General features: G+C 38.7%; 2 protein-coding genes across 9 annotated transcripts in view; one reads left to right on the plus strand and one right to left on the minus strand.

The window, feature by feature from the left end:
• The window catches only part of LOC123517819 (transmembrane protein 268-like), a 46,185-nt gene extending 35,842 nt beyond the window's left edge, over positions 1-10,343 (minus strand). For 6 of the 8 annotated variants that reach the window (XR_006678603.1, XM_045278331.1, XM_045278329.1 and 3 more), the window contains exon 1: positions 10,201-10,343. The gene's annotated coding sequence lies outside the window, so the exon portion shown is untranslated. Of the gene's footprint in view, positions 1-4,202; positions 4,553-10,200 lie in introns of those variants that run through there. The other 2 variants (XR_006678604.1, XM_045278328.1) reach the window with 1 other exon arrangement.
• Positions 10,344-11,000: 657 nt separating this feature from the next.
• Positions 11,001-18,924, plus strand: LOC123517635 (COP9 signalosome complex subunit 8-like). The gene is made up of 4 exons (XM_045277935.1): positions 11,001-11,146; positions 15,878-15,948; positions 16,230-16,408; positions 18,137-18,924. Exons 1-4 carry the CDS (start codon positions 11,090-11,092, stop codon positions 18,385-18,387), a joined length of 558 nt encoding a protein of 185 aa, XP_045133870.1. The 5' UTR covers positions 11,001-11,089; the 3' UTR covers positions 18,388-18,924.
• Positions 18,925-23,552: the final 4,628 nt, after the last annotated feature.

Genomic DNA, 23,552 nt, shown 5'->3' on the forward strand with positions numbered 1-23,552 from the left:
ACACACACACACACACACACACACACACACACACACACACACCTGGAAAACAAAAAAAAAAAAAAAAAAAAAAAAAGACGAAGCTAATCCCATGAATGCCACCTCACTTTCACCATCAAGTAACTGTCATCGGTTCCCCGCTGCCTATACCAGCCCACGTCGCCGCCACCACACCACCAGCCAGCCACCACCACCACCACCTTACCTTCCACCCACCGGATCCCCTTGACCTTCTACACTACACCTCACCTCCACGCCACACTCAGCGTATACAATCCTCACAGCAGCCCCTCAGCTCCTAGTAACCTTTCAAACCTATATCATCACCTACACATCAAGAGGAAATGTTTGGTAGTGGATGTCTTCTTTCGTGCTTCTATTATTGTTACATGCAAGTGAAATTAGTTATTTTGGTACGGTTCAACAATTTAGCTGGTGTTTGTTATTCCTAGTGTTCATCCTCCGCGCTCCTCACCCCTCACACCTGCTATCCATACCGTTATTCAGGTTTTCCGCTCACCTTACAAGCCTGGATATATCTGTATATGTAGCATTACGTCTATGTCTATGGTAAGTCATCTATCTACACCCATTCATTACTCTCATACCCATTAGAAAAAAATATCGTCCTTTTCTATCCTCTGTGTACCGTTATTCAGGTTTGCCACACCTCACAGCACTGGATACCTCTACCTGTACCATTACGTGAGGATGTCTATGCTAAATCACCTATCTACACTCATTCATTACTCTCATGCTCATCAGAGAAGCCTTGCCGTCCTTTTTCTACCCAAAACGTACCGTTATTCACCTCCTCCCCACATTCAACGCCACTCTTTCTCTCTCCATATGGCATTACGTAAGAATATCTGCGCTAAATCACACACATTCAACCATTTGTCACTCTCATACTAGTCCAAGAGGCTTTACCGTCATTTACCAGCCGTAATTAATGATTTCCCAGACTCCATCGCCTTGGTAGCCCCACCAGCTGTTCACCCTCACGTCTCCACAGCCAACATCTCGCCTTGCACGCACTCAACGTGTTTTCCTTGCACCCTTCATCGACCCCCCTAGCGCAGGTCCCTTCATGCACCACTTCATGTTTACCGAATATTTTTTTTTCCTGCTCTCTCTCTGTGTCCACGCCTAAGCAACACCCCCTCCGTGGCCTTTATCTATCGCCACGCAGCGAACATCCCCACTCCCAAACCACGCCCTCCACCCTCACTCACTCTTATCTTCACGCCACGCAATTTATCTACTCAAATCACGCAACTAATTTTCATTGCCCGTGATGCAAAGGAAAGAAAAAAGGCTTACAATTGAATGTTACAGTTCCTGTCCCCAACAATATGAAAGACGGAATGAATATCTGAACCAAGCATCCTGTTTTCAAGGTACTTCATGATATTTGATTGAATTATTTGTGAGAGAGAGAGAGAGAGAGAGAGAGAGAGAGAGAGAATATTACATGTACTAATTCATGGAATAATAAAGAAAAACACCTGATGCACAATTATCAATATACGTACCCATGCAACGCACACGCTCACCCACCCACCCACCCAAACACACACACACACACACACACACACACACACACGAGTACTGATGACAAAACTTGAAAATGAATACCCTCCACAGTAATATTCCAATGGTGGGTGTACTGGAGTGTGTATAGAGGCTTTCTGAGTTCAGCTGGCATGAATACACACTCGGCATTCACTGGGTTAACTCAGTGGTCATATTTGCAGTCAAACCACCTCACGTAGGGAATATATCCTCCGAATGTTTGATATATAATTATAATAGTTAAGCCACGGTGCACACTTGCGAATCTCCCCTGTAACGTGGCTGAATACGCATGTTTCTTTTTCTAGTTCGAATCTTCACTCCCATCTTCACCACCTTTAAACCCGCAAAGAGGAATAAAATGAAAAGTATATGCGCGTGTGTGGGTATTGCTGGATGGTCTGCGGCAGCTCCACTGTGTTAGTTCCATCTGCGGTGCATGAACACACGATTTGTCTTGTGTGTTGCACAGCGGCAATTGATACTGGCAAAATGTTGCCGAAACTACGTGTGTGTGTGTGTGTGTGTGTGTGTGTGTGTGTGTGTGTGTGTGTGAACTGTATACAAACAAGACTTAAGCTACCTAGATGTCAGTGAAGTGTAGACCCTTCACCATGTGGATGTTCTCACAACAACCACACGCACATTAGATATAAATGCATAAAGAAAGAAAAACAATATTCGTTAACAGCACCTCATGGACAGACGAGACGAGCAGAATCACAGACATATCAACAGGTCTCGAACCGATGACAATGTGACCTTGCCACTCTTGCACCACACACGGGTGTAGTGTTAACAATCATACCTGGCCATTCTTTGCTTGATCGAAGTGCTAACTACTACTAAACACCGCACCACCAACATTGACACCGACACTTGCTCATCTCCAGGATGACAAGGAACACAACACATGAAGACGATAAAACTTGAGAGAGAGAGAGAGAGAGAGAGAGAGAGAGAGAGAGAGCCAACTCGCTGACAAATTAAATCAAAGTCGACAAATCACACAATCTGAGTATAAAATATAATAAAAAGGAGTAGACAGGTTGTGGAAACCAATAAGAAAGCAAAGAAAGATACTTCTACGTCCTTTCCTTCAAACACTAAGCGTTTTTTTCATGAATGACATTGTGGGCATAATTGAGTCAAGGGTGAACAGTGTTTTGTCTCAGAGATGGACAATAAGCAACATGTCACCACCGAGATTCTTACTGTGGCAGAAGGGATTCCACCCACTTGGCTTCAGGAAATGTAACTTACAAGCTGTTGAATAACTTTCTCGTAAATAACAAAGTTGCCACTACACTTTATAGCCACTAAATTCACGGGTTGAATTCTCTTTTTTTTTTTTTCTTATTTTCACATGGCTAAACTGTCAACCTGTCCGAGGCAATCACATGCAAAGTTACCTGCCACACACTGCAACTAAGGCTTGGCTGATTCTTTTAAGAGCAGTTGGTAATAAGCTAGAGATCTAAGAGGGCAAGTATAAGGAAAAGGTAGTTGACGTGCATTGAAGCAGGTCGGCGACTGAAACTTCGTACTTAATATGTGAGGGAGTTAAGATTATACCTCAAGATTATTCCTCAAATCTAAGCCGAAGATAAGGTGAATTTTATTGCTTTTGTTATCGATATTATTATTACCATTATCTACATTACTGCTACAGCATACACGCCCTTATGATTACCGTCACAATTCTATTACTGGTTGTGTCGTCATGGTCAGTGTTTCTTGTTATGTGACCCACTTCTGGCGACGTTTTTCCCCTTCAGCAACAATATCCGTTCTTCACTTCAGCCAGTACTGACTGCACCAGGCTTCTCTTCATCGGGAGTCGTGACACTGAACATCACATGGAAGTTACGTGCTGCTATATTGAGAGTGTGAAGGCTGTGTCGTGACCGCTGTAAGAATTTTTCGCCAACGTAAACCCACAATATATATACATAAACTAATGCTCCTTCCGCTCTCCAAATCTATGTACAATAGTTTTCCTCAATTAGGACGCAACGAGCATGAGGTCTACATACAGGGATACGCCACTCATAGGACACAGGACAATATACATTTCCACTCATACGCTGGCAGATCACGCCCACTGTATACATAATGACATTTTTCCCAAGGACGAATGCTGCACACATCACAAACAATTACGAGTCCCTACGGCTACACACACAAACACACACACACACATAGAATGCCTGAGTGATGAAGTTATTACAGCACATAATGTGCATAACTTTAAAGAAAAATTAGATAAATAGAGATATGGAGACAAGACACTATGAGCCCCACTCGAACCCTGTACAATACAACTAGGTAAACACACACACACACACACACTTCCTCCTTGCTGTCGCTACTGTGCTACCTCAAGGTCAGCGCCTCGTGATCAGCCCGGCAGTAGGTCAGCGAAGGACACTGCCCTGTCTTTCATCGTCTTTATTTAAACGTAACAATATCTAAACCCACAAAATTAAGTATCTACTGTTCATTAAGGCTTTTTTTTTTTTCTCTAATGCAAGGATACAACAAATCGTTCGGCTTCCCAAACCCCAACACAGTAAAAACAACGATCACACACACACGCACACACACACACACACACACACAGTCACCTGTTTAGTATTTCCTCGAGTTATCGCTGCTGGACTTGGTTGATGCGGTGGGGGGTGGGGGGAGGGGACGGCTGAGAAGCTTAGTAGTACCTTCCCTCCACCTCACTTCATAACATACCAATAAACTTAACACAAAATCAGCGCGTGGGAATTCTTACGGTAAATTACACATCACAATTCACTACAATTTAATTTACGTGTAATTATATAAAGCGCTCGAGGTAAGGGTACAAACGCTGAAAATGTAGCGAACAGAGCGGGTTAGCCAAGGTGAGTAAGGGAGGTTCTAGCTATGCCAGCCACCACACTACTTCCTCCCGGCACGCTGTCCGGGGTGTACTGACTACTGAAGAGTGAGGACTGAAGCAGCTACCGACTGTCTGGCTCGCGTTTGGCGGCAGGGTTACAGAGCGCTGTGATGAGGCGAAGACTGCTGATAAACTGGTTAATAATGTGGAATTTATAACTCATGAACCTTTTCCCGTTAATTAATTATTGCAAATGATTCACTTGTATGGTTATCGACGTTCCTGTGACAATTCACTGAGCGCCTCGTGACAAGCACTGATGGCACCGAGTTATGACGCAAGGTGACAATTCATGGCGGAGCGTTAAGGTGTGACTCCCTAAGCTAGTCAATGGCGAAGTTCACCGGGTATATACAAAGGTAAAGAGTATGACCTTTAACAATATCGCAGGTTGAAATTCACTAATAATTAAGCCTGATGCAAATATTAAGATAAAAAAAAAGGAATAAACTTTTCAGATTATAGAATAAATTTGATTTCTTATTGTTCTCATCTCTTCGTGTTGATAAGCTGCTTACATAGTATTTCTATTTATTTATATCTACATGTCAGAGAGAGAGAGAGAGAGAGAGAGAGAGAGAGAGAGAGAGAGAGAGAGAGAGAGAGAGAGAATTACAATACCGCTGACGGTAATGGAGCAGGAGCGCTTTAAAATCAACACACCTTATAGATGAGGAAAAAATAATCAGACTTCTTACTAACAAATGTCACAATTTGAAGTTAAAAGTTTCCTTCATTCCTCTAATTCTAAATACTGAGTAAAAATAATAATGTATAGGTTAGACCTTAGCATATCCTATCTTAGAGAAAAATAACTTGGAGGGTTACTTTCCTATTCATCAAAAGTTGTTGATGCTACAAATAGTGACCCATATTTGTTTGAAAGAATTAATAAATAAAAATTACAGAAATCTCATGAATATAGATAGCAAGTGACCTAATTGGACAGATATTGTGATATATGATTCCTGAGATAATGCAGTGCAGTGAACAGTCAAGTGGCAGGTGAAGATAATATTAATAAAGAAAACATAAATGAGCACAGAAAAGGCTTTTGAGATATTCCAGTGCTTCACTTTTCATCCACTTAATTATGCAACTGATTTACTATGCCATCTGAAGCTTATATGTATTTGAATGGCTCTGTGATAGGAGAATTACAGTCAGCATGCCTTACTTTTATCACACATTATTAGGAGATATAGATTCATCCTTCACACATTATTATTCATGCTTTGTGAATAGTTTCTGCTTGGTCAGGGTAGGATTCAATACGGGTCAAATTTGGTTACGTTAGGTTAGAATAAAATATAATGGAATGAATTTACAGGTAAAATTGTTGATGATCAGAGAGAGAGAGAGAGAGAGAGAGAGAGAGAGAGAGAGAGAGAGAGAGAGAGAGAGAGAGAGAGAGAGAGAGAGAGAGAGAGAGAGAGAGAGAGAGAGAGAGAGAGAGAGAGAGAGAGAGAGAGAGAGAGAGAGAGAGATACTTAATGGTAGAGTTGAATCTAAGTGTATCTGCAGCTTATAGATCACACTCCACTGCTCGGTATGTCATATAAGGAAGACTGTGACAGCTGACAGAAGAGTTCAGGAGAATGTGTGAAAAAAAAAAAGTGAATGAGATAAATTATGTGTATAGTGAAGTCAGAAGGCAGAATGATGGATATAGATTCAACTGTTTAAGGAGACATAGCTTGATAGATGAAAGGATAACTGGGTGAGCAGATAGAGCAATAGATGGATGGATGAGTAGATATAGATGAATAGATGGAATGATGGATGGCTGGCTGGCTGGCTGGATAATTTGAATAGCTAGCTGGCTGGCTGGCTGGAAGGGTGGATGAATGAATGAATAAATGGATGTGTGCAAGATGTTAAGTGCTTGCAAACTTTGTTATTGAATAATGTTTCCTGGTGTGGACAGGCCTTACAAACTGCACATTGGCATTGCTGAGTACTACAGAGGTAAAACATAAACAATTAAAGGGTGTGAAAGGAAGTAAGCAGTGTTTGAATAGGTCCATGGAATTAATACAAAGAAAAGGTTGTATGATTATGTACTTGTTCCAACAGGCATGCATATGAAAAAAATGGCAGGTGTCAAAAAAAAAAAAAATAAATAAATAAATAAATAAAATAAAATAAATAAATAAATAAAAAAATATAATAAAATCAGCTTCTAAATGTGAAGCAATATATGTATATGGACAATGATAAAGTGAGATATGAAGAACTGCAAAGGAGAAATGATGTTAGAATAGAACTGACTGATTGAGCAAATTAGGGAGTATCACAATGGCTTTGGTACACAAACTAGATGTGAATAGAGTAATTGGTAACTGGATCAGATGTAAGAGATAATATAATGAAGTAAGGACAGTGAATGAAATGGATGGGTAGTAGTGTGAAAAGACCATTAGGTGTGAAAGGAAGTCTGAGATTCATCTGCACCTAGTCTGATAAGATGGGAGGAAAGAGGATATAGGTCCATTATGGTGCGTCAAGGATGAATTAGTTTTGTGCAAGTGACCTTCAAACAAGACTGGTTGGTAGAGATGTACCGATACCAAAATTTTGGCCGATTCCGATGCCGATACCGATACTACTACCGATACCAATACCACCGATACCGATACTACTACTTATAGTGATTACTGCACTGGACACCAGGATGAGTTGGTGAACGGCGAGCATTATCAGATGGGAGGCTTTGTTTTGGGGGATGCTGTAAGTCCTTCTGAGAACGTTTGTGAAATAGGAGCAATTCTAGAAGCTTTTTGAAGCCATTTGCAAAGGTAAATTACTCAGTAATTGGAATGAATATCTTCTCAGTCTTCTGATTCTTGTCAGTTATTTTAAATTCTTACTTCTTACTCCTTTAGCGACCATTTGGTCTTGTGCATTTTGAATTTTCATTGTTAATTTTATTGACGATATTTTGGCGATCAAAAATATTTTTAAATTATAAAAATTGTAAAACAGACACAAAATATTAGCAAAAGAAACTCATTTTGTTGTGTATGTTTCTCTTTAATTAAATCTGACATCCTTTGATATTAATTCATTACACATTAGTAGACCAATTCAGAAAAATGAGCTTTCACCTAATCTTTTCAATTAAATAGAAAAAAGTTTAGTTTATTCTAAATTTCTAGGTTGTGGCTTATTACCACAGAAAACAGTATTCTATGACATACGGTAATCACCACGGAAACTTAATACGCCGTATTATATCAATTTGGTGTCATCAATATCTTATATCGAATATATCACTAAGTAGTAAATTCCTTTTAGGTATCAGAAGTATCGGCATAAAATATGCCGATACCGATACCAATACCCAAATAATGGGCCGATACCGCCGATTCAGATACCGATACTGATGCATCGGTACATCTCTACTGGTTGGTGGAAAGCTGTCTTTTACCTAGAAATCTATGAGCTTAGGTGTATTTCAATTAAGTTTTGATTTGTGTGTGTGTGTGTGTGTGTGTGTGTGTGTGTGTGTGTGTGTGTGTGTGTGTGTGTGTGTGTGTGTGTGTGTGTGTGTGTGTGTGTGTGTGTGTGTGTGTGTGTGTGTGTGTGTGTGTGTGTGTGTGTATTTACCTAGTTGTATTTTATAGGAAAAGGGCTATGTTTATGATGTCCTGTCTCCATACCTATAGTCATCCAGTTTAGCCTTAAAGTCATGAATATTTCTTGCTTGAACCCCTATTTCATCCAAATTGTTCCAAATTTCTATGCTTCTTTTTGGAAAACTATATTTCTTAATGTCTATTCTGCACACTATCTTTTTCAGTTTCATGCCAAGTTCCCTTGTATTTCTTAAATCCCAAACAAATATGTCTTCTTTGTCAACTGTGTCCATTCCTTTCCATGCCCTGTATATAGCACTTCAGTCTCCTCTTTCTCTCCTTTGTTGCAATGTTGGAAGTTTTAATATCTTTAATCTGTCCTCATAGCTTAGGTCTCTCAAACTTGAAACCATTTTGGTTGCAGGTCTTTGAATCCTTTATGCAGATGCTGTTCTGTGTTACCTACATGATATGTAGATTTGCTCTTACTGATGACCAGTTTTATCATAAAGCTTTGGTGTAGTATTGCTATAATTAATTTCACCATCATCAGGGCATCCCTTCATAAACATGCAATACTTCCAGCTTTGAAGTAAAGCAAACTTTCCATTATAATGCATTACTCTTCTCTATCTATGTCAGCCATAAAGTGCATTTACATCAGCATTGCAACATAAGTCTGGTGTTGATTATTCAGCATAGTGTTGTGAGGTGACACTTAGTCATTTACAGAAGACAACAGAGATCAAAGGGAAAACAAAAATGAGAAAATATCAATTGTTGTTTTTACCTTCAATCTTCCATTTTACTTTTCACATTTTTTTCCTATGACAAAACAAACTTTGGGAACTAGTGGGGGAATCAATGTTTCCTTTACTGATTTTTCTTTATTCAATTTCTGTTACTGAAAGATACACTCAACCAATCAATCACTATGACATATTGCAGTAGATTCTGCCTGTTTGTCTGACTGGAGTATCAGTTTGGAACTTCTGGGCTTGTTACTCCCTTGCCCAGTCTTGGCTGGACTCAGGGTGGTGAGGCTCTACCGAGCGAGTTAAGCAGGTGAGTTAGTGTAATAAATGAGGAAAATTCTTTAATTAGTTAATGTTGGTGTACTCTGAAAACTTCAAGCACTCAACAACAGTCCTATGGTTCCAAGGAGTTTGAAAACACTATGGTAACCATTTACTACATAGGTAAGTGTGACCTGATTCTGCATTTGTGGTCAGAACCAAAAACTCAGTTGCTTACCCAGTCTACTTCACAAAATTTCCAGTGATGACAACAATAAAACTCATGTCTCTCAGCTCTTAAGCATATAGCCTACGGCCCTACAGTGTTGACAATTAGACCTACACTACATATTGGGTGCTAACAAAACTTGATACACTGAATGTATGAAATAAGCAAAAGTTAGTTAATACTTTGCTATAGATTGGCAAGTTACAACTGTGACAACAACTCTTGTCATGCTATTGAATCAAGAGGGATGGATTGCATTCCTTACCTAAACTAATATGCCTCTTCTCAACTTTGAACTTCCATAAAAGAAAAAAAAAAGTGTTAACAATGTCAGAAGATAATCTGGGATAATAAATATTGTAAATAAGTAAATAAATAAATAATGCAGATTAAATTTCTTGTTGATTATATATAGGCCTAATTAACACTACATCTAAAATATGCATACAGACAGACCCATTACTTCCTTGGCGGAAAGTGACGGAAGTGGCTACCAAGCTAATATACTAGGGGAAATTCTCAACATTTCTTCTCTGAAGTTATCATTCGTTTCACATGTAAATATGGGATGAGAACTGGTAATTTTCGATAACCCGTTTCCTTGGAAATTTTTCAATCAACGATGTATGGACAACTTTGAAATTGTTCTAAATAAGTATTGTGTTCTGCTCCAAACCAATATACAGCATATACGGAAAAATATCACGAAAACACGACTGTTAACACGGCAAGATCAATAGAAAATGTTTGAGAAAAGGAGAAAGGGAGCCGCTACAAGGGCACATCCAAACATGTTACCTTCTTTAACGTATCATTACACATCCCTAGCCATTCAGAGACCTCCAGTAATGCATGACAGGCACTCACCGGCTTAATCTCTTAGGTGGTAGGCGGCAGTGACACTTGAGAAGCTAGTTTATGGACGGATTAAATCACAGCATCCTGTTAATTACGATTTCTACCTTTACGTTCCCCGAACAGGTGCCTTGTTTATAGATGACATTATTCTCCGTAACGGGAGGGCTCCAATCCTTTCTCAATAATCATCAAAGATACATTTTCATACTGAATCATATAAAAATTGACAGTTTACCTGAGATATGATTATAAAGACTAAATAGATGTGTTCGAAAAATTACAAGTCACAAAAGAAATACTAATACATTTCCCAGATTCCTCAGTAGGTAATAGATTCGGAATCTATATCATAATATCATTTCGGTATTTATTACCAGGTGTGTGAGGTGACAGTTAGCTTCGAAAGACTGTTTGATATTTTCCTTTCACTAGATATATGTGTCATGTTTCACTGGATACACTGCCATTTTTATTCTCGGTAATCAAGTTTGATTTCTTTCACCGTGACATAAGAACGAAACTTCCCAACTCCGTGTGGTTAACTGAAATTTTTTTCTACGTACTTCCCATACCTATCTATGAATAATGCAATTTTGTATTTTCATGTATATGCAAAGTTAAATTATACTAAATGAATGGAATTCAGCAGAATTTTTTGGCGGGTACAATGTGTTACCTCCTGTTGCCTCTAAAGCTTTTATAAGAGGTATTATAAGAAAATATTCATCTAAGAATATAAAGGAGTATATGACAAAATAAAAATAAGAGATGAGTGGCGATTAATTTGGTTCAATCTTACAAAAGTACTTACTGTACGTACCTACAGTACCTGACACCGAGCACCGAGTTAACCTATGGCCGATATCTCTCGCTCGGTCCGTGACGTCACTTGTAAACAATGGCGGAGGTGGACTACAATAAGCTTGGAGAGGAACTGGAGAAACAAGAACTAGATGTAAGCAGCTCAAGTTGTTTTGTCGGACAGTGTATATTTCCAGCCAGTATTATGTTTTGGTAGAAGATCAATTGGTTTGTTATTGTAGAGAAAGGTTTGCATGCTGTGCCTCACCCATTGTTCCAAGATTGGGGGCTCCCTGTGTCATGGGCAGGGGAGGGATGGAAGGAAGTAATTGAAAAATAGGTCTGGCAGTGAAATTGATGAAAATCTGGCACTCTCTTAAAAAACACGTCCCGCCCGCTCTCCTCGATTCCCGGCTCTCCCTTCTTAGCTCCTCCACCCACCTGATTTGACATCACCTATATGAAGCCACGCTATTGGTCAGCAAGGGAGAGGGTAAATTTCCATTCTCTTTTCTGGATGAAACAAATTTTTTCTGGTAGATTTCGGCTTGCTTTTAATTAATTTACCACTTGTTTTTGGCGCAAATCATTTTTTTTTTTTTTTATCCCCCCAAACCTAACCTAACCTATCTCATGAGGTTGGTAAAAAACACTTTCCTGTACGTACAGTCTCGGTGACAAGTAGGACACTGCACCACAGTAGGTAGAACGTCGTGATCACGTAAAAACTGTATGGATTTAGCAGTCCTCAAAAAACTCAGCGATAACTTTGAAGTAATGCAGTTCGCAACCTGCACAGTGGGACATCTTGCCTCAAACTGAATTCAAATTCATATCGCGAGTCTCTAGGCCACCGTGATTGGTTGAATAAATTATGATTTTTTTTATTGCCCACCGGTTCACTTTCAAATGGAAGTAACCAATCAGCGGAAACAATAGCTCAAACAAAACGAGTCATTAATGTTGGCCTGCACGCTAGCCGCTGCCCTGGGTCGAGCAGCTGTCGCGCCAGTCTGCCTCTGTTCTATTGACTCGGGAGTGAGATCGCCAAAAATACGATTAAATCTTTTAAATTCGGTATCGCCATTATAAATATTGGATTCAAAATACTCGTAATGAGGAGCTCTCTCATGAGGTGGGTAAAAAACACCTAGTGGAATGTGGTGAAACACTGGAATAATACCAGTGAGAGTGATAATAAATGGAGGAAATGGGATTGAAAGGAAATAGGTTATGGACAAGGGAAGACAATAATGAATAAGGGAATAGGAGGAAATGACAATAAAGATAATAATGAATAAGGGGATAGGAGGAAATGGTGATGAGAATATAGCACTGAATAAGGAGATAGGAAATGGTATTAAAACAACAGATAGAAAAAAAATGGGTAGGTAACTAATAGGGGAAGAGGATAACAAATAAGGGGAATGGGCATAAAACAGGAGATGAAGGAAAACAAGAGAAGAAGGGAGGAATGAGAGTAAAACTTAGGGAGATAAAAGAAACAAAGAGATAATAAACAGAGAAACTTAGGAAGTAGTTTTATGTTGCAAGATGGTGTCATTTTTTTTTTTTTTTCTCCCTACTGGCAATTTTGCTGTCACGAGAACTGACTTTTTTTTTTGTGTGTGTGTGTGTTTGATCACTTTTACATATCGAGGCAGAATTGTTTTTTCTTTGGTGTGTGTGTGTGTGTGTGTGCAAGATGTATTAGACTAAGAGGTGAACGCACTTCAGTCTTGAAATTATTGATGTAGCGCGGGAGGCTTTTAAAACCCAAAATTGTGACGTCAGCATGTCAACCAACTAGGACAGATTTTAATTGTGGAATATAGGTGTTCCACATATTTCTTTTATTTGAGTGGTTATCTTTTAGCATCTTGGTTACTAAGTTTAGTAGATATAATGCCACTAACTGTACTTTACGTTTCTTAGTGATTTGCAAGAAAATATGGGGATATGCCACCACCTCTACCATATGTTTTAATTTAAACTACCACCACATACTTACAATATTTACACCTCCAACTTAGTATTAGCTTCACCAGCAGCTACTGTGATTGTTTCACAAGCATAGCACATACCACTTACTTTACTAGAACCACTACCATACCACATTCTTCACTAGAACCAAGATGTATTAAACTAGAACCACCACCACTTACTTTACTAGAACCTAGTATTACCACCACCACCACCTCTTACAAAATACACAGTTTCTTATCTTTAAATGCTGGTGGATGGCCGATTCCCTGGTATCTGTGTCCTCGTGATGGCAGATTCTGATCAGGAATTGCATTCTGTTTTAAATTTCTCACAGTTCGTGGAACTGGCAAATTTAAAAGCTTGTACTTCAGATTTCGTTCAATCTGGGCTGAACTAAAATGTCGTTCACAAACCACACCATACTTAATATTAATATGGTCTGAACGGAAACACTTATGGATCCACTGTCTAGCAAGGTTATCATTAGATGGGAATTTATGGTATCTTAGGTTGCTGTCCTTACCAGGTGTACATCCAAATACAGCGCACATTCTTGCTTTACCCATTTAACTATTAATATCGTAATACAAAGCCCATGAAAAGTACACAATTGCTGATAAAATCTGCCACACGTGAACACACCACCACAACACTAGACGTAAACAATACACATGGTGACGTCAGCGGTTCCAATGATGTCGAAGTGCGTTCACCTCTTAGTCTAATATATCTTGTGTGTGTGTGTGTGTGTGTGTGTTTGTGTTTGATCACTTTTATGTCTTGCGACAGCAAAGTTGTCTGTAGGGAAAAAAAAAAAGTGTGATGCCATCTTTCAACATAAAAATACTTCCTAACTTCCTTCATTTATTATTTCTTTGTTCCATTTATCTCTTTAAGTTTTACTCTCATTCATCCAGGTCTTTCTCATGTTTTCCTTCATCCTTTGTTTCATTCCCATTCCCCCCTTATTTGTTATCCTCTTCCCCTATTTGTTACCCATTTTTTTCTTTCTGCTGTTTTATTATCATTTCTTCTTATCCTCTTATTCGTTACCATATTCTCATTACCATTTCCTCCTATTCCCTTGTTTGTTTTCCTCTTCCCTTGTACGTTATCCATTTCCTTTCTATTCACTATTTTATGTTATCATTTCCTCCTATTTCCTTATTCATTATCATATTTTCATTCCCATTTCCTCCTATTTTACTACTCATTATCCATTTTTCTTTCTGTCTCTTGTGTTATTCCTATATATCCTGTTTTATTTCCATGTCCTCCATTTGTGATCCAATTTTTTTCTTTCTATCTCCTGTTTTAATCCCCACTTCCACAGTTGATTATCTTTCTTTTCTTTCTCTCCCTTGTTGACCAGTAGTGTGGCTTTATATATGCGTCATCAAATCAGCTGGATGGAGGAACTGCAAAGGGGGAGCCGGGAATCGAGGAGAGTAGGCAGGACATGTTCTTTAAGAGAGCTCAAAACCTTGCTGATCAAAATGATATTTGATATGCAGCAGAATGAATTTGTATTAAGAATATCAAGAAGAAAAAGCTGTGTTTTGATAGGGTTATGGCAATGTCTTGCCCATATGAACATGAACTGTGTGTTTGTGCATATGTTCATTACTTTCCTCTCCATTTGTTACTCCAGTTTTCTTGCAGCTTTCAAGTCACTCTGGCCTTTAGTCACTCCAGCCTCCAACCCTAGTCACTTCGAAGGTCTCCCACCCTGGCCAATCCAATCTCTCACCCTGGTCACTCCAGCGTCCTTGTTTATTTATGAAACTATGATGAACACTGTTTAAACAACATTGGTGGAAAGTAACATTCTAATTTGTTGAAAGTGTTTATTTTTAGCTGTTGTCAACATGCATTAACTCTCATGAACCAGTAAGTTTCGTAAGCTCTTTTTTTTTCCCCTCCCAATATCAATACTGCTGGCAAATACTGATACATTTTTCTAACTAGCAACATATTGTGAGTAGTGACAAAGTTGCCAATTCATTACTTTTGTAAAACTTATGGCCCTCTTTGATTCACCAATCATTGACAACTAAACCATTAAACCAAACACTAATGAAATTTTTAAAACACAGATGAAACAGTCAAACTAAAAAATCTAAGTGGTTAAGAGATGAGTAACAGTTGATGTCAGCTGTAACGTACAGTTAAATGTTTAAAATTTACATCTATGATGAATAATAGGCAATGGTTATTATACTTAAATAGAAACCTGAACTATATGCACCCAAAACTGTAGAAAAATTAATGCAAACATTTAAATCTTAGATGCTGAATATGCAAAATATGGCTACAACAAACTGAAAAATGTATAACATTCTGTACCAGTGATTTCCGACAGTGAGCACTTGACACAGTACCACTGTTTTTCAGGCAATAATCCTTTAGAGAAATACCAATAGCACAAGTTTGCTGTTGGCACTGGTCACATCCATTGCACTGCAACTCCTTCTGCCTTGGCCATACTTCAGCAAAGCGAGTAGCACACAGGAAGGAAACCATGGTGAAACTGTGGTTTCATGTAGCTTTTTACTCCAAAGTGGCTTCTTTTCATACTGCTTCTGGCTATCTTGGGTTTCCGGACCAAAACAACTGTTGTTGAAAATGGTAGTTGTGTATTTTTTCTGTCATATTGTTGTCCATTGTTCTTTCCTTATTTATGTGTATGAATGGAACTGAAAGTATACATTTTCCACATTTCTATTTACTATGACAATATATGAAAAAAAAAAAAAAAAAACACTCACAGTCCTACATGCGTGTGCAGCTAGGGGTGACGGGGAGGCTGGAGTGACCAGGGTTGAAGGAACTAGGGGCCAGAGTGATTTGTTTCCTTCTTGCATCTTTGCCAAGAATGACAGATATTCTGTTCCAACAGGCTCCGAATGGTGTTCCCCCTGCACACGTCTATGAGCAGCTCCTCACCATCTATCTTCTACAGAATGACTTGTAAGTGTACCAACACCTTTCATCTTGAGTGTGACCAGTGAATTATATCTTATGTAAATAGTGTGTTGTAACAACTGAAACTCAACATCTTTGTTTTGAAATTTAGTATTTTTATAGCATGGTATGATAGGTCCTGAGAAATAAGAATCAGACATTGTTTGAGCATAAAAAATTGTATATAAACCTGCTGTCACTGTGAGATTTTAATTTGTGTTCTTAATCTGATCTGCATTTTCTCTCCTCGTAACCACTAGACCTCATACCACCCATAAAATTTACAGAACTGCAGCAAAATTCCTATGGAAGCGAATACCAAGTAGCACCAAGAGTGCAACTCCAGAGCTGGCCCACATATGGGAAGTTGGGCAGCATTTGTGGCAGCGGGATCTGCCAGCTGTGTACACTGCTCTGGCTCACGAGTGGTCTCCAACAGTAAAAGAAATCATGAAGGCTCTCCATGGTAAACTTCCTTTCCAACAACTTATTCATCACAAAATTAAGCTTGTTTACTAACTGAACATATATATACATTTGTACGGCATTATGCATTGTGAAACTATTTTCTGTTGCTTACTTATGATTATTTCATTTTCAAAGAAGTAAAGCCTCATATGTACTTTTCTCACAAATATTTTTCCTGCTTCAGAGTCAAAATTCATAATAGTTCTCAGCTCTGCAATCACAATTGTTCATCATGTTGCACATTTTACTTTTATTCTTTTTATGATTGCTATCCTTTTCAACTTAATTGAATTAACTTCCTGCACTACAATTTTTCATTTCTAGTGAAATAGTGAATGGGGGGATCTCTTATAGGGAATGTCTAGAAGAGCAGCTAACAGGAGATAAAAATGTGGAGGAACAATACAGAGCTGTAAAATTAAGTTGGGTAAGAGACAAAGTGAATGAAATTCATGCTGTTATGAAAGATGAAGGGCTCTATAGAGAATGGAGGAGTAGAACAAAGAATATTATTGAGCTGAAGAGCTAGAAGTAAAGTTAGTAGAACCAGGATTGAGTCTTCAGAATGTCTGGTGGACAGATTATGACAGACATTTATTACAATTATTGTTTATTATTTATATTTTTTTATATGTAATTTTTTAAGAATATGAAAAGACAAGCTCAAATTATTTCTGACAAAAGAATGTGAAGTGAATGTAGGAATGTTGTATGTAGATGAGTGATGTAGAATGAGAAAGAGGAAGTGTTAGATGCCAGTTAATACTGTAGACATTGAAGTAAGCAGGACCTGGATATAATAGTTACAACTGTGGCTTATAGTTGTTATTGGGTTTGTCCAGTGTGTCATCAGACAAAGCTTGGCTGCTGGCATGATTTGACTGGCAAGCCTTTCACCAACTCACTTTGTCTTCCATCTTATGAGATTAGTGGAGGAGGAACAGGGGAAAAATGGAGAGTTTAAAGTACCACATAGGGACAATATCTCAATTGCAGGTTGTAGTCCATATCTCCAGAACCTTAGTGAGAAAACTTAGGAGTAACAGTTCAAGGCTATTTCAGTGCAACATAAGAAACATAAGAATATAAAGAATAATGGAAGCTGCAAGAATCCATGAAGCCTACACATGGCAGTCCTCATATTCCCTATTATTCCCATCCATAAATCTATCAAATCTTCTTTTAAAGCTCCTGAATGACTCGGCACTATCAGCTTCATTACTAAGCCTGTTCCATTCATTTCTTCAGAACTGATTCCATCCTGTCTTTTTATCAAACCAAAATTTTTCAACCTTAAATCTATTATTTATTTTCTTATCCTGATTACTGATCCTGAGAATTTTGCTTACATTCCCTTTGTTAGAGCTCCTATACCACTTCAAAATTTCTTTCAGGTCTTCTTTTTATCTATGTCTCTTAAGAGTATAAATTAATTAGCTTTGGTCTTGTTTTGTAGGGAATATCTCTCATCCCCTGTATCCTTGCAGTCATTCTTGTCTTCTTTACTTTAGTCATTATAATGATGGTCCCCTCTGTATCTATCTCAATAAGCATGATGTAGCTCAAGTTATTTTGAGTCTTTATATATTTACACTGCTCAAATTATAATTGCATGAGAGTGCATTTACCTCTACTGTCAGTTGGTAAGTTTGAATTGATGATATTTAATTTTCTAGAATTAATTATTTTTGGGATTCATCATCAATCTCCTCATTCATTGTTTCAGAACATGTGCGGAATCGAGCTGTCGAACTTGTGGGACGAGCGTATACTTCAATCAGGGCAGATGATTTTGCCCAATTAGTTGGTATGAGCGTCGAAGAGGCAGTAACGTTAGCTCGGGGGCATGGCTGGGGTTATGATGAGCCCACCTGTATGATTTTACCTGTACCAAAGACACCCCAGCCTCATGCCCCCACTCCATCAGAGGAACAGTTACGTCGCCTGGCTGACTACGTATCATTCCTTGAAAACTGATGAAGGATCTGTCTGCATTTATTTATATGACTTTTCTTCTAGCAATGCTGTGGTTTTTTTTTCTTTCATCTTTTTATTTTCCTGGGATCCTCATAATTTTGTGCTATAATGAATTTAGTGTGAATTCAAACAAACATATATGTTCTGTTGTTTCCATGCTATATATTTAGTGGTCAGTTTGCTAAATATGTAACAACTATTGTTCAAATTTAACAACTAATAACAATGGTAAATAATAGAAGTGCTATACAGCATGCTTCATCAAAACATTGAATATATTAAGTGAGTTGATGACTTTAAAGAAATGTACTGTATGTTAACAGAAAAAAAACATCAACAAATGTCAAAGTAACTATTGTCTTAAATACAACTGATTGAAAATACATTAGATGTAAGGAACAATATCAGTTATGGATGAATTTAGCAAAGCAACTAGTAATAGATAAGTGATTATAAGAATGTTAGACTGCAGTACCTGACAGCATTATCATTTGAATCAAGAATATGAAAACTGAGGTCAATAAAGTTTTGATTAAGGTATGTTGCTTATTATGCCATGAATATAGTTTGTATTATATCCAAAAAAGGTGAATAGCTGCTAGAACTAAGAATTTTTAAAGGAATATAAAGTAGCTTTAATGTACAGTACGTGTATACTCATAAGAACTGCATGGTCTGACGGTGGCAATTATTGGTATCAGAAAATTTCAGCAAAATATGTTTTCACACGCTACACAGCAACTTATAACTTACACAGTGGTTACAAGATGAATTGGTATTAAAAAGTTCCAAGCCAGTCAGCATGGTGACAGGTGGCAGTATGCAAATGACTGTACTGTAGGGTTGAGTAGTAATGGTTGTTGAGTGTCTGAAGACAGGTGTCATTCTGGAAACGTCATAACTTGTGACACAGGAGATTTAGTTAGTTCTTTGCGATGAATGACACCTTATCTAGGACAAGATATTCACTTCTAAATATAAGCTTCAAGGATGATTGGCTGCTGTGATCTTTGTGAGGAACACTTTTCCCTTGGGCACTGTGCCAGGGAATTCTGTTGGCCTGTTTTTCAGGCTGTCAGAAAATAAGGAACTGCCTGACTGCTTGTATTGAAAACTAACGAAAAGTATGGTTATTTATATCTTTGTACTACATAAACAGAGCTCCCTTGAGTGAGACAACCAACCATTGCTAAACCTGTATTCTGGCACTACTTATTTTGTATATTTGACACATTACATGCATTGATTGTTAATCCTTCACTTATTTTATAATCAAGAACTATAAGAAAAGGTTATTGCAATTTATTTTATCATCTTAGATAAGATGATAGACAAGCCCTGTATGGAGTGAATAGGGAATAGATGAGTGATTCATGAAGGAAATGGATCAGTTCAGTTTACAGTTAATGTTTCAGATGATTCTGGGCTTGTCCCTGCCTCTCCTCCTCCCTTTGACTATTTCATGTCTTCAATCAAAATTCTTTGTGATGATGTTTTTCCATGCCCTTGCTGGCCTAAACCCTCGGAAGGCTTATGGACCTGATGGGGTCCCTCCTATTGTTCTCAAAAACTGTGCTTCTGTGCTTGCACCTTGCCTGGCCAAACTCTTTCAACTTTGTCTGTCAACTTCTACCTTTCCTTCTTACTGGAAGTTTGTCTACATTTAGCTTGTTCCTTAAAAGGGTGACTGTTCTAATCCCTCTAACTACCATCCTATAACTTTAATCTCTTGCTTGTCTAAAGTTTTTTTAATCTATCCTGAATAGGAAGATTCTTATACATCTGTCACTTCACATTCTTCTACCTGATTGTCAGTATGGCTTCCGTTAAGGTCGCTCTACTGGTGATTTTACTGGCTTTCCTTACTGAGTCTTATAGAAATTTTGGTGAAACTTTTGCTGTCACATTAGCCATATCAAAACCCTTTGATAGAATCTGGCATAAAGCTTTGATTCCCAAACTGTCTTCCTACAGTTTCTATCCTTCTCTCTGCAACTTCATCTCAAGTTTTCTTTCTGACTGTTCTATTGCTGCTGTGGTAGACAGCCACTGTTCTTCTCCTAAATCTATTAATAGTGGTATTCCTCAGGGTTCTGTCCTGTCACCCACTCTCTTTCTATTCTTCATTAATGATTTTAACCAAACTTCTTGCCCTATCCACTCCTATGCTGATGATACCACCCTACATTTTTCCAAGTATTTTCAGAGACGTCCAACCCTTTAGGAAGTCAACAAATCATGCAGGGATGCCACAGAATGCCTGAGTTCTGATCTTTCTAAGATTTCCAATTGGGGCAGGGAAAATCTATTACTTTTCAATGCCTCAAAAACTCAATTACTCCATCTATCAACTTGACACAACCTTCCAGACAACTATGCCCTCTTCTTCAATGACACTCAGTTGGCTCCCTCTTCCACACTAACTATCCTCAGTCTGTCCTTTACTCATAATCTTAACTGGAAACTTCACATCTCATCTAAAACAACTTCTATGAAGTTAGGTGTTCTGCAGCGTCTCTGCCAGTTTTTCTCGCCTCTCCAACTGCTAACTCTGTACAAGGGCCTTATCTGTCCTTGTATGGAGTACTCTTCGCATGTTTGGGGTGGAGCTCCACTCACACAGTTTTACTAGATAGGGTGGAATCAAAAGCTTTTCATCTCATCAACTCTCCTCCTCTGACTGACTGTTTTCAGCCTCTTTCTCACCACTGAAATGTTGCATCTCTTTCTATCTTTTATTGCTATTTTCATGCTAATTCTTTTACTGATCTTGCTAACTGCATGCCTCTCCTCCTGCAGCCTCGCTGCACAAGGCTTTCTTCTTCCTCTCATCCCTTTTCTGTCCAACTCTCTAACACAAGAATTAACCAGTACTCACAATCATTCATACGTTTCACTGGTAAACTCTGGAATTCTCTGCCTGCTTCTGTATTTCTGTCTTCCTACAACTTGACTTCTTTTAAGAGAGAGGTGTCAAGACATTTGCTCCCTAATTTTGGCTAACCCGTCCTATGTTTTAGAGAATCAGCATCGTGTGCTTTTTTTTTTTTTTTAACATTGTGTTGCTCTTGGCTGGTCTTCTCTCTCATATATATATATATATATATATATATATATATATATATATATATATATATATATATATATATATATATATATATATATATATATATAAAGCCAGTATTTGCTGCTGGTGTGTACAGGCCTTGAATAAGAGTGTTTACTCTACAAGTAATTAGGAAGCCTTGTCCGTATGACTGCGGTGAAGTAAGTGTGAGGCTTTTACATCACAACAATACTGGACATGGCAGGTGTGTTGGAGGCGGGCAGATTAATCCATTACAGCTATACTATCTAGTGCATATATGAACGCATATGTGGACACATATATCTTACAGTTTGTGTATACTCAGATGTACTCACATATATTTAGTTAAACACTGAGGAGTAATATAGAAATTATAACAGTTTCCCCTAACAACTGAAATTTTTTTCCATTCTCTTCTAAAAGAATTAATGGGAAGCTAATAAATGAATGAATAAATAAACATTCCCAGACAAAACTATATACCTATATGCAATTACTAATGTGTAATGTATCGATGTCCGATAACGGAGACCCATTGTGTTAAAATACTTTATACCATTTTTCCTGACGGATGGGAGTCAAACTGAAGAATGAATGAAATGAAATTAGGAAAATGATGAAAAAGGGTAGCTAGTTCAAACATTTGATCTAACTCACACCCCGAAAGAAATATTCAGAGAAGAATAAAGACAGGCAGTGTTATCACGAGAGTGTGCACACACTGACGCAGTTGTGAGATGAGACGGTGGATGAATGTGTGATGCTCACACCCCACACGCCACTGCACATTCTTGTCGCTCTGGGGGAGAGTGATATAGTGATGGGCGAACCGAGTACTTTCTGCAAACCGAGTATTTCGGTATTGATTACACTGTGAAACCGAGTAAACCGAGTACGAAATGATTACTTTTCACTAACCTAACTTAACGTAGGGGAGAGAATCGTGTAAGAAAACTAATCTCTTGGTGTAGTTAGACTGAGGTTTATAACTTCTGTACAAGCTAGGCCGTATATCATGAGACCATGTTTCACTTGACTTTCAATGTTATTATAATATGAGAATGTGAATTATGTGCATGCACTTATAGTTGACATTAGCAGATAATTTCTTTCTTGATATAACTAAAATAGAGAAAAATTAATAATAGCGGGGCTCAGCGTCACGGGTCTCCACCCTCCCTGCCTCTACCTCCTTACTCCTCTCTTCTTCCTATAACTCCTTACCCCTCCTCCATCCACTTCCCTCTCATTCCTTTCTCTCTCTCTCTCTCTCTCTCTCTCTCTCTCTCTCTCTCTCTCTCTCTCTCTCCTTTTCCTAAAAGTCATGTCATATTACTTGACCCTGTTTTATTCCACTTCGACCAATAGAGTTGTCTTCTTTTCGCTCCTTCACTTTCCTTCCAATCTCCCCATTGATGAGAGAGAGAGAGAGAGAGAGAGAGAGAGAGAGATCATGTCCGTCACCCCCACCCTCCATCTCTCTCTCTCTCTCTCTCTCTCTCTCTCTCTGTGTGTGTGTGTGTAATTCACTGTTTGATCTGCTGCAGTCTCTGACGAGACAGCCAGACGTTACCTTACGGAACGAGCTCAGAGCTCATTATTTCCGATCTTGGGAAAGGTCTGAGACCAGGCACACACCACACACCGGGACAACAAGGTCACAACTCCTCGATTTACATCCCGTACCTACTCACTGCTAGGTGAACAGGGGTTACACGTGAAAGGAGACACACCCAAATATCTCCACCCGGCCGGGGAATCGAACCCCGGTCATCTGGCTTGTGAAGCCAGCGCTCTAACCACTGAACTACCGGGCCGTGTGTGTGTGTGTGTGTGTGTGTGTGTGTATTGTGGGTAACGCCTCTACCCGTCTTTATTAGGCATCACAAGGTGTGAAGGCAGCTGCCCCTGACTTGCCGCAGCCTGCTGTGACGTAGTACAACCTGTGTGTGTGTGTCAGGGAGACGGCTGGCTGATATGATGCTAACGCTGCCAACGGAAACTGCGAAACTGGCTAACTGCCTAGTTTACCGTGAGTCACGGTAAACTGGCCGGCCGCCGGGCTGACTACGGCAGG

This window comes from Portunus trituberculatus, chromosome 42 (genome assembly GCF_017591435.1).
Source record: "Portunus trituberculatus isolate SZX2019 chromosome 42, ASM1759143v1, whole genome shotgun sequence".
Taxonomy (NCBI): domain Eukaryota; kingdom Metazoa; phylum Arthropoda; class Malacostraca; order Decapoda; family Portunidae; genus Portunus; species Portunus trituberculatus.